At 39.6% G+C, this 12,407-nt stretch overlaps 2 protein-coding genes across 4 annotated transcripts in view; one reads left to right on the top strand and one right to left on the bottom strand.

Annotated features, from left to right (window-relative positions):
- The window catches only part of CERT1 (ceramide transporter 1), a 113,468-nt gene extending 110,352 nt beyond the window's left edge, over nt 1–3,116 (bottom strand). Inside the window, exons 1-2 of one of the 2 annotated variants that reach the window (XM_032848296.1) lie at nt 2,904–3,116; nt 2,258–2,669 (exon numbers count right to left, since the gene is read on the bottom strand). In XM_032848296.1, the coding sequence (XP_032704187.1) occupies nt 2,258–2,669; nt 2,904–2,986 (495 nt within the window). In that variant the 5' untranslated portion in view covers nt 2,987–3,116. The remainder of the gene's footprint in view (nt 1–2,257; nt 2,670–2,903) is intronic. The other variant, XM_032848305.1, reaches the window with a different exon arrangement.
- POLK (DNA polymerase kappa) overlaps nt 2,958–12,407 on the top strand; it is a 65,987-nt gene continuing 56,537 nt past the window's right edge. The window contains exon 1 of one of the 2 annotated variants that reach the window (XM_032848274.1): nt 2,958–3,056. The gene's annotated coding sequence lies outside the window, so the exon portion shown is untranslated. Of the gene's footprint in view, nt 3,057–7,972; nt 8,179–12,407 lie in introns of those variants that run through there. The other variant, XM_032848256.1, reaches the window with a different exon arrangement.

Below are 12,407 nucleotides of genomic sequence, written 5' to 3'. Positions count from 1 at the left end.
GTATTTCTAATATAAGTTTATGCCCTCCGCCCATTCCAAATTAATTCCATTTGGGAGGGGAAGAAACAAAACACATTAGTATTGAGACTTACCTACATTACTCAATTAAAGGGGGAAAAAAAAAAACAGTTGCTGAGTTCTAACTCTTGCATAAATTACCAGGTGAATACAAACAGATCAAAATATATATGTACTTTAAATTTTAAAACATGTTCTCAATATAAAATATGCTTTAAAAAATATTTTATTTATTCATTTAACAGAGAGAGAGAGAGAGAGAGAACACTCACACAAGCAAAGGAAACAGCGGCAGACACCCCACTGAACAGGGGACCTGACTTGGGGCCTGACTCAGGACTGGACCCCCCCAGAACACTGGGATCACAACCTGGACCAAATGCAGATGCTTAACCGACTGAGCCACCCAGGCATCCTCAATATAAAATATTCTTGATTAAAAAGCTTCCAGAAATCATTATATATAACCATACACTGTTAAATTTCAGGGAAATTTCCATCCTAGCCATTAACAAAAATGCCAAAAACTATATTCCTGTTGATTCTACATATGCAGCAATATCAAAGTTATTTACCTACCATAGAAGTGATCAAAAGTATGTTTCTCAACATTTAAATATCAAGGATATAGTTTTTCATTTTTTGTCATACTGTACCTACTATACTGCTATGCAAACAGTGAATACGGAGCATTGGGGACTCTTTCCACTAGTCACCCCTCAACCCCCCCCCCAAATAGTAATACCAAATAGATCGAAAGTTCAGCCTGTTCTGTAAAACACTTACCACCACCAGAATACTAGTTTGGAAGTCAGCTTTCATTTAATGAGATAAGTGATGAATGTACCAGAATTCAGAAGCAAAGAACAAACCTGAAATTCAACCTTACAATGTATACCTACTATACAATGTGTTAAGTACAGATAACTGAATTACAACCTACATTCAATCTAAAGAAACCCTAGGGAGCTTCACTTTACTGAAAGCCTTTCACTGCAATTCTAATGATGACAATATCAAGACACATCATGATTTTTCTGCCACGTAAATAAAAGTTAACACTTCCAAGTCTTAATTCTGACATTCATGTCTTACCTAAAGCCTTTTTCACCACTTTCTAAAGATAACAGAAAAACCTAGTATGAAACAATTCCACAATAAATGTTCAAATGCTTAGCAAAACTATGTCTAATGGAAGCAGGGTAGTTTCTTAATAGTCAGTGGCTGCACATGATCTTGTATCTTATGACCAGCTTTGCTGAGGGACTGGCATTTCTAAAACTTTAACAGGAAGAGAGAAGGAAGTAAAAAAGGCAATGTGGGTCTTCTCATAGCAAAAACTTTAAACGAAGAAACAAGCCCCAAACCATGTACTATCAAAAGAAAAAAATCATCCATCTTCTCTCCTAAAAAGGGCCTCATCTACTTAGTTACCTACAACTATGTGCTTTGCTAAAATTTTGAAAAAGGGTTTTAAAAATTTCAGGAAAGATAAGAAGTGTTTTCCTTATTCTGGCCCTTTGCAAGATTTTTTTTTTTTTTTAATAGTTCTCTTCTTCCTGGATTAAAGGTCGGCTTCTATTCTGACATGTCCCAAGTTACTATGAGAATTTCTCGTACCTATCACGTGCCGATTCAACAGCTCTTTTCTGAGCTGGGGAAAAGGATGAGGGAAAAAGTACAAAAGTCCTCCTCGCTGGACCTCTCACTACATCTAACTTGGCATAGTTTACCACCTCAGATTTCCGCACCATGCCCAGTTGCTCCGGCTATTGTCTACACCACCGCATCCACAGAATCTTCCAAACCTGCTCTGCATCTCCGGACTAACCTCGTTTGAGAGTTCTGATCTGCACTGCTCCCATAACCAGTCGTTCGCACACTGCTGTTGCCCAACCCGGATTCCTACACCCGGGACAGATGTCGCTGAGTCCCAAGTCACGGTGCGCATCCCACTCCCAAACTGAATCCGGGGATGGGACACGTTTTCTCCAGTCTTCGGCCGCCACCGCCGCCGAGCCCCAGGGCAAGCGAACAGGACAGTCCCCTTCTCCCCCACTCCCCCACCCCCACCCTGGCACTCCTGCGGCAGTACTCAGCCCCGCACCCCGGCACATTCCGCAGCCCCCGCCCCGGGACAGTCCGTGACTCCCGTCCAACCCCACCCCATCCCCTCAGCGGCTCGCCTCGCGGCAGGTGGAGTCTGAGCAGGAGGCCTTCGGACCCGCGGGTTGCTCACCTTGCTGAGGACTCCGCAGCGCTCCACAGGCGGCCCGGACTCCGTCTCCGGATCCTCCTCGGAGCCCGACGAGTTCCAGCTCTGGTTATCCGACATGGAGGCGCGACAGCCGATCAGGAGACCGGCCCCCGCTCCCTGAGCTGCGCCGGAGGAAGCGCCCAGTACCCGGGGTGAAAGGCCGGGGGATGGCGAAGGGAAGAATGCCCACTCCGGCTTGGGGGGGAGCTGGAGGAGGGACGAAGTCTTGCCGCTGCGCCGCCGCCGCCGCCGCCGCGCCTGACACCGAGCGGACCGGGGAAGGAGGACAAGCGGCGAAGGAAGCCTGCCCTTCCAGCCGTCAGCCGCCGCCGTTGCCGTGACCCCTTCGCTGCGCCCGGCGCCACCACCCGAACTCAGCCCCTTCGATGCCAACCTCAAACAGAAAAGGAAAAGGAAAGAAGAAGGGAAGAGAAAATCCGGCTGCAGAAACCCGGGTCCACTCACACCTCCGCTACCGCCGCCATCTTCCTGCCTGGCCCACTATTTACCCTCCCCTCCCCTTTCCCCTCCCCTTCGTCCTCCCATTCTCCCCCTGCTCCCCGCCCAGTCCCCCTCCCAACGTCTGACGAAGCACGCCGAGGGCTAGAGGTCCCCTCCCGCACCCTACCTCCGGTTCTCCCGGATGACGCAGAGTGGAATGGTGGGAGGAGCAGAGAAAGGAGGAGGGATGGAGTCCCCGTTCTGTTGCATTCTGGGAAGGTCGCTGCTCCGTCAATCGCGCGGCCTCCTGGGAGTTGTAGTCGGGATCCTGAGGCAACCGGTGAGTGATCCGTGCCGGGAAGGCTGTCGCCTTAGGGACGAGTCAGGTGGTAGGTGGGCTTCGTTTGACAGTTGTGTGATTCGTCCCCTCGGCCACCCTTCCAACTCTGCCTAGCGTGTTTATGACGAACCTGCGGAGCTTGCGGGCCCGGACGTGAGATAACTCTGCTGAGGATGCCGGGCCTGCCTTCCACGGCTGTTTCCTGAAAGCCCGGGAGCATCTTGCTGCTTTCCAGGGTGGGAATGTACTGGCGTTTCTGCCTCAACCGCGGGCCAGTGGTTTGGACCCTCTCTAGTGAAAACGGGGTTTCTGTCCGCCAAATCCCTTTTGCAAATGTTGAAGGTCTTTTTATCTCGCTCATTAGAAGTTAAACTTCAAACTTGAGCTTTCCCGCGTTTGGAGGAAGAATTCTCAGTCCCTTCTCACCAGAGCAATCACTTCTATTGTTGGATTTAGTGTTCATTTTGTTGATAGTGCTTTTGAAGATGTCAGAGAATAAATAACGTTTGAAGAATTTTTAAAGTAAAATGAGAATGTGAAATGGTAGACTGGAGTTTATTCTAAGCTGTAGATGAGTACCTTCCCGAAAGCCGGGTTAACCATCTCTACGGACCTGTGTCTCTGAGAAATAGGAAAGGTTGTGGAGTAGAAACTTCATTGCGTAAGAAAAACCAAAATGCAATAGTCTTAACTGAATAGTAAGAGATTAGGAAATAGGAGGCTGTCCTTAAGACTAGAATTAGTAGAAAGAACAACCAATAGAAGAGCTAATGGATCTTTGTCTATTTTTGCATAAATTATTGGGATAATTTTTATTGTGAGATCTTTAATTTTTAACTTCAGTTCTTTCTCCTCTCGTTTGCTATTTTTACATCTTGTCAATTTCCTAATAATTGCCAACAACAAAATTCATTATTAAAGGTTAGAAAGGGTACCTATGTACTGTAGTACCTGGAGAATAGGAGTGAAATTTTGAGTATAAGGGGAAAGGCACAATGGCCAGAAATAACTCTGGTAGCCATAGAGGTCAATTTAACTGGGATTTTCAGGGGGAAAAAAAAAAAACAAAAAACAGAATGACAGGGAACGTCTCTGAGAAGTACCTATGATATCTTTTCGTTCCCTTAAATTGATGCTTATGCATGCTGAATTTGTTGTAAATAGGTTATAGATCATTTTTCCATTGTGAAATCAAGTAGTAATTCATAATAGAAAGCCATTCAGATGAATAAACTTGAGATAATGCTTTTGAAAATACTTTGACAACATGTTAACACATAATCCCAAGGTTGACATTCAAAAGAGAAAACAGAAGAAACCCACTTGTGCATATTTTCCTCTTTATTGAATTCCTAAATTATAGCTTTAGAATTTTGAATAGTGTAACAATTTTTACTTTCCCTTTGGTTATCTAATATGATTGGATGTAATATTTGATTCTTTTGAGCTCTTGGTTTTTAAAGGACCTTAGTCTTAAGGAAATGATTGTGAATTGTTGAGAAATCCACTTCATAATGTGACTTAGAATCATGGGAGCATAGTATATGTTTATATTAAAATTGAACTTTCCGTTGTCTTTTACGCATTTCTAAGTTGTGTGTGGTTGTAACCACCAGCACTTACATCTCTGAGGTTCCCACCTAGCAGGAAATTGCTTCACTCTAGCGGTCTGTTTCTAGCTATAGGGTTGAGGGAGAGGGCTTTCTGAGGAAAAAATCATTTAACATACATGAAGATCCCATGATAAATGTTGAAATGAATATATTAGACTGTATATATTATTTTGCTCCCTAGAATGTGAGTCCCATGGAGGCAAGAATTTAAATTTTTTTCATCCATTTTTTTATAACTTTTTTCTATTCTTAGTCCCTAGAATAGTGCTCAGCACATAGAAGGCATTCAATATAATTGGTATTATATTTCTATCTTTCCCAATTAATAATTTAATGAACATATAATTTGCAAGATACTTTGCTGATGACTGGGTGATTTTAAGATACTAAAAAGTTAAAAGGGGGCCATAGGGAGCTCTGCCTTGCAGGAGACTATAACAGAAAACAAGGTAAGCAAAGTACAAATGTTACTTTAATAGCTGAGCTAGTGTTTGAAAGAAGGTAACCATTATTCCTACCACTTGACAGTGACAAACCCTGTTCTCTAACCCTCTTATCTAATCCTCCTCCTGGATCTTTAGGCCACTTGCCCCAGGTCTTTTCAGTTAAAAACAATGGCTACTTAGAATTCTAAAGAAGAAAGGATTGTCCTTGTTTGCTTATCTTTCCACCAAGTTATAAAAACTATTCAAAATAATATAACTTAGTAGATTTTTATGACTTGCTACTGTGTTTATAACATTCATCCTGTCCCCTAAATTTAAAAAATGTAAATGCTTCTCTTAAAGCCTCTCTGCCTTTTCCAATTTAACCATAACTACGTGTCCTTTTAAATGCTTTGTTTCCCCTGTTTTGAATACTAACTGATGATACTGGTTTCTCTTCAATGTTCCTGTGAGACCTGTTCAAGAACTGCCACTATGGTGATTCATGTGAGTTCAGAGTGAGCAAGCAGATAGTCCCTGGGTGTGAATCTTAGCTGGCTTCATCGTTAATAATCACATGAATTTGGATGTGTATTTAATAAATACTAACTTAATAAATAACATTATTAGTTAACCAGTAGCCTTTTATTATCTATATCCCAAATGCCGTGCTGTTAAATGCATTTGTAAATGAATATTTGTGTAAGTATATCAAAATGGATATTCATCTGTATGGTGGTGAATGCATCTATGTTCATGTCTGAACATGTAAACACTAGTTTCAGAAATGTAAAGGACTACAAGAAACTCGTATGTTTTCATCTTTTGTGATGTTATAAGGAATTATTGAAAATACCCTTACAAGTGTATTCACAAAACTGGATATAGTGTGTAAAGTGGATATAGGAATATCAAGTATTCCTCAATACCTCGATTGCTCCCCTTAGTATCTTAATCTTTTGTGTTGGTGCAGAAAAAAAAAAATTGTATTTTACCTATACATGATCAACATTTGGCATGCTTATCTTCCAAATAAACGGTTTTCAGTTAAACTTAGATCTTAACAGGTATATTCATATTTAGTGTAAGCAACCCAAGTGTACTAGTCTATGAATGAACTTTAAAGGATTGTCAACTTTCTAAAAGAAAAAGGTAAGTTTCAGCCAGCAAAATCAAGTGTATTCAATAAATTAAAAAAAAATTTAATTACAAAAAGAAAAAATCAAGTGTATTCAAGAATAGCAGAGGAATTGCAATTTGGGACAAGCAAACCTTGGTGAACCAAGGGCAAATCCAGAGAACAGAGGAGAGCTTCAATTTATAGAGGAAAGGTGGAAGTCTGGAGGGGTTATTTTGAACAAAAGTTCATTGGAAGAAAATGATAGTTGGAAGTGGTGGTGGCCTCTCATTGGCTGCAGGAAAGGGCAGCTTGCTATTAGCACCAAAAGGCCATCTTCCTTCTTCTTTCTGGACTGTTCAAGTTATGATGAGTGGTCAGTTTTTGAGAGCCCTCTCTTCATGGTTTTCCAACTCCAATTTTACTTGAGGTTTCCTTAACATATTTTCACATTTCCACCCTTTGATAAAGATCTTTCTTTAAAAGCAGTGCTGATCATGAGTTGGGTTATCTGTTCCTTATTAGAATAATTTTTGTCCCTCTGTGCCAGGAAGGGCCTTTCTAGGTGTCATGTCCCACATTGGAGGGAAGTGCACAGATTGGAAACTGTTAAGGCAGCATTTGAGTAAGGAGAGGGTAGGATGGAGAACTCTTCAGGCATTTCCCATCTAAAGTCTGTATCTTACTGAAATTTTAAATATTGGAAATCCCCTTTAGAGTACACCAAAGTTTCTACAAAGGTTTGATAGGCAACAGGTATAAAACCTAAAAATAATACTAAGTAAGTTGGGAAGAATAATGACCTCCGTTTGTGTATTCTAAATCAGCCCAAACCTGAAGACAACCAGCTAACAAGATCAAAGGACCATAGACAGGTAGAATTTTTTGTAGTCAATATGCTTGCTCTCTGGGGTTTTCTACTTCTCCAGAGGAATTTATCTATATGCAACAGGTGGTGTTTGCTATTGCATAAACATCTTGTTCAACAAGTAGGTAATCAATGTGATTATCCAAAACAACTTTAATGAGACATATGATCATTGTTGACCTACTATTGCCTTAGTGCTGGAATCAGCAAGTTTTCCCAATCCCAGAGAGCGATTCCTAATCATTCATTCCCTGGCATGAACACCCACCAATGGGATAAGCGCCTTTATGATGGAGACAAATCCGAGTAATGTATAACTCCTGGGAGTTCCCATTTAAGGCAGCAATGAAGGTTTGATGCAGAAGACCAATGGAAGGAAGAGTAAAAGGCTTCAGATTTATCGTGGATGTCCATGGGCTAAGTATTGGCCTCCAGTCTGACAGCTGTGTAAACATTGGGCAATGAATGGCCCACTTGCCACAGGCAGATAAAACCAGGTTGTGCACGCAAGACTCCTGTGAGAGTTTGATTAATAGTGCTGTTAGTTGGGATTATTCAGTTGGCCCTTTAAACCAAGTGTCAATGGTGTTTGGGGAATAATTAGGGAGAAACTATCCTGTTCTGTGGACTTTATTCTTGAAGGGTATACAGAGGGGGCTTGTTTTATTACAAGGGAGCTGACCTAAAGTAGTAAACAGGAAACCGTATAGGCAGAATAAATATGGTTAGTTGCTCTGAGAGTTATGATAGGGGAGACCTCAAAGAAAAGTACAGGAAAACCTGGTTGTAGAAGTTTGACTCTGTAAGAAATATCTGGAGGGATGTGGTGGTCACGATTGGTGGTCATGGAGATAAAGGAAGATTTTGCTATGGGGAAGACTAAAGGCCTGTAGACAGATCCAACAATCAGAAAGGTTTCCCCTTTTTTCAAGAGATTGGGAAATTCTAATGAGGGCATATGTCTCTCCGGGATAGACAAGGAGAAAATGAGGTGAGAAAATGCAGAAAGAAGAGAATAAACAGGCCTGATCCTGTCATCTTGGGGAGGCTGTCTGCTTCAGTGTCCTACGCTTCATTTCCTGGAAATCTTCAATTTAAGGTCAGCTGTTGATGTGCAGGTCCAGTCAGGGTTTGGAGCTTTCTTTAGATGAGACACATGAATCTGGAAGTCAACTCTTGGAGTTTAGTGGCCCAAGGATGGCCCATAACCCTTGATAAGGGCCTTTCCAGTGAGCTTGAAGAGAACCTTTTTGGAGATGTCTTTTCCAAGAAATGAAATCCGCAGGTTGCAGCGCATGGTGTTGCAGGACTTCATCTCCCAGGAGTGTGCTGTGGGAAGATTGCCCTCCTAGAGCATGATTATTTTTGAGGGATGTAATTCAATCTTTGCAATACTGAAATATATCTTCTTTTATTATGTGTGGGTCTGAAGGAAGCTAGAGATACAGAGCACTCAGTAATTATTTCAAAGGGTGAGAGTTTATGAGTTCTGAAGGGGTGGATCTGAGATTTAGTACCATCAGCGATACTTTTGGCTGAGGGAGTTGGACGATTTCCACAAATTTTGCCAGTTGAATTTTGATGATGCTTTTGGTCGGTTTGACTAGTTCTAAACACTGAGGATGGTAACAATGAAAATGCTGTAGAAGTGGCCAAACAGCTCAGACTTGCTGTAATATTTGACCAGCAAAATGGGTTCCCCAGTCACTGTGGAGCTCAGGAGAGGTTCCTCCCACAGGGATGACTTTTTTCCAATGGGATTTTAGCTATTGAAGAAGAAGTAGCTTATCTATGTGGAAAGGATTCAAACTAGAGGGAAAACATACAAATCATTAACGAAACATATTTGTGTTCATGAGATAGACGTATCTGAAGAGAGACCATTTAGAAGACCTCAAATAGTCCTTTGGGCAATTTATAGTGCCCAGGAGCAGTGTGTGAACAGGTTTCTTGAATTATTTTTTGGTGAGGCCCGCTTGCTATTACTGGACAAAGGGGAAACCTTCTTCCAGCTGGACTATGCAACCTTTCACAAGTGGTATGTGCATGATAGTCCTTCCTTCATGGCTTCCTTAACACATTTTCAGAGGATCTATCAGATTTTTTGAGTAACAGAACAAACTTTTGCACTTGGTGGAAAAAAAAAAGACCAAAAACTGGTCATAAAATCTGGTTGAATAAAAACCTTGTAGTTAATCTCACCAGATTATGTGCTTTCTTTACATACGATTGGTCCCCACAGCCAGACAGCTATGAAATTTCTCTCTCCTTCCTACATATGCTTTACTGGTTTCTTTCTCCTCATCTCTCCCTTTCCCCTGCATTACTATTGTTTATATGTATTGCATATAACTATTGCCTGTTAATATTTTCCCTCTTGTATTCCTTGCCTACCATAGCAGTCATTGGCAGCAGTGTTGGGACAAACAGAGGAAGGAGTAGGTGAGAAATAGTGAGAAGCTGGGAGAAAAATAATCTGTAATGGAACCTCCCATTCTGTTTTAATTGACTTATAGGAATAGAGAAGGGAAGCTTATGTTATTGCTATTCTTAATTCTTACTTCAATCCTGTTTCCTGCCTCAATATCCCAAGAGCCCCCTAATCCTTTCACATTTTTTCAGGCCGGTGTGATTGTTCTTTTCTTCCTGGTCTCAAATCTAGGCTTGATGTCTTCTTCCTACATCTTAATCTCATATTTTTGTTTTCCTCCAAGGGGAATAATTATGATTCTAAATGATGAGTAGCATTAAGTTAGGTTATTCCTGTTATGGAGTTGGAGATTTAAGTAGGCACTACCAATAATTGCTTTCCTTGCTTTCTTTTTTCTTTCTTTTGTTTTCTAACCACCCACACTCTATTTGGATCAAAACACTTTTATTAACATCAATTATTATTTTATTATGTTCATACTGCTAGGTCTTATTCTGTTACTCTGATTCCTAAGGTGACTTTGCATATATCTCTTGGATTCCCTTGTGTATTGATTTTTAACATTTTTAACTCAAGGACAACTGTATGGGGTGTAGGGGGGAACTCATTGATACCTTATTGCACTGCATGTTGCTACTTAGGAAAATGTCACATCCCATAGAATGTTCTAACATTTGGCAGTGAGACAGTGATTTTAGAGACAGAATTTATAGAGCTACCTTTTTTTTTTTTAATCTTGTTTCTTCTTGTATAAAGGAGGGCCAAGCCAGGCATGTTCCAAGCAGAAATATTCTTTCTTACTATTGAATAAAATTGAAATTGTATTCCATTATCTTTTATTTATATCTGTTTGTTGTTGTGGGATAAAAACTTGTCAGGAGTGGTTAGTATTTCATAGATTTCACTATAACAGTAAAAAATCCTTTAGTCTAAAAAGTACACAGTACACATTCATAATAGATGAACAGTGCTATTAATACCCACTCTCTGCATGTACACTTTCTGTTTTTAACCCTCAAGCTTTTGAGTCTCTACATTTTAACCTCTTTAACTTACATTGAGAAATTCACTTTTCAATATGTTGAAATCCTACTGTATAAGCAGTGTGGTATTTTTAAATATTGGTAGGATCCTCATAATGGTTATTTTGTAAATGTGTTTTGCTTCCTGTTTTTCTCCCCAGCCCTTTCATTGTTTCACTTTTACTGTAATTTCAGATCCTCTTCTCCTTAGTCAAGTAAGCTGAGAAATACTGTTACAGAACTATACGTGTTGTTATGGTGATACAGTTTATGAATATACAGTTTATGTTCATCCTCATTTAAGGTATTTATTAAGACTTCCTATGTGATTGTCCTGTAGGGTACTATAAAAATAGGAGATCTATACCACATATTTCATAGATTCATTGCTATCTAGCATTGTACTGTCTAGGAATACAGGTAATAATTAAGTGTGTAATGATATTGATATGTTTTTAACAGTGCCAGTATTATTAAAGAACAAGTAAAGATTTAAATTGCCTGTCACATAGTAAGTGTTCAGTAAATATCTAAGGAGAAATAGAGTAAGTTTATGTGGTTGGTGATTAAAGAGAAGCTGTAGGGGCGCCCGGGTGGCTCAGTGGGTTAAAGCCTCTTTGGCTCGGGTCATGATCCCAGGGTCCTGGGATGGAGCCCCACATCGGGCTTTCTGCTCAGCAGGGAGCCTGCTTCCTCCTCTCTCTCTCTGCCTGCCTCTCTGCCTACTCCTGATCTCTATCTGTCAAATAAATAAATAAAATATTTAAAAATAAATAAATAAATAAAGAGAAGCTGTAGGAACTGCAATTAACAAGGCTCAGGAGAAAAAATTACTAATAGGTTAAAACTAATGAGAGACTAAAGAACCAAATTCCAGCATGGCTTTTTGTAAGGAGTAACTATCATTTGTTAAGAACCTACTCAATATTAGACATTGCTTTAGGTTTATTATGTTTGGTGTTCACGCGTCACAAAAATCCTGCAAAATAAACATCCTTATTTACATATAAAGAAATTAATGCTCAGAGAAGTTAACTGAGTTGCCCAAAGTCGTAGCTAATTAATAGTCTAGTTAGGACTTTGAAACTCAGAGACTTATAATATGTACTTTCAATATATATAAAATTGATTTTAGACTCAAAAAACAAAAGCAAAGACAACTATTATCCTGAAATGATTAAACATTTGAGAATCTGTTAGAGCTTGATTACATTCTGGGTATGTTGCATAGTTTCTCTTTAGTTTGAAGTTTTTCTTTGGAAGAAAATTCATCCACATACATTTTTAAGCTGCAGTAGTATAGAGACAGTTTACAGGGCTTATCTGTGATAACTAAAGGGGTGTGCTAGCAAGTCTATGTTTTAATTATCCATAGATAATTTAAGTGATTTCTTTTGCAATTATTCTTTTATCTAATGTTGATAAAGGAACTATGTATTGATTTAACTCTTAGTATAAGAGTATTCCTCAGAAAAAAATAGTCATTTGTATCTATCATTTTATTTTTTATATTTTTGAGTAATTTTATGAATAATCTTGAGAAGTAACAAACAAGAGATGGTGAACAACAACTTCATTAGGGATTGCAATAAAAATTGAATCTTAGTAAACAAATTTTTATTCTGTATTTTTCTAAAAAGAGTAATGAATGTCCTTTGAAAGCGAGTAGCTACTCATCAATTTTTATGCATGATCCTGGATCTTTCCATATTATAAATAAAGATTCCAGGTATAATATGCATCTTTAATAGATTCTAGTTTATCATTATGTCTGGTTCTTTATCTTGTGCTTATAACATCAAAATGCAGTAATATTGAAAACTTTGACATCTCATAATCTTGTTAAAGAGAAGACATCTATTTTCTTTCCTCCAT

This window comes from Lontra canadensis, unplaced genomic scaffold, assembly GCF_010015895.1.
Source record: "Lontra canadensis isolate GAN:19392208 unplaced genomic scaffold, GSC_riverotter_1.0 scaffold4, whole genome shotgun sequence".
In the NCBI taxonomy this organism is placed as follows: Eukaryota; Metazoa; Chordata; class Mammalia; order Carnivora; family Mustelidae; genus Lontra; species Lontra canadensis.
The sequence above is the reverse complement of the archived record's forward strand: the minus strand, read 5'-3'. Positions and strand labels throughout refer to the sequence as shown.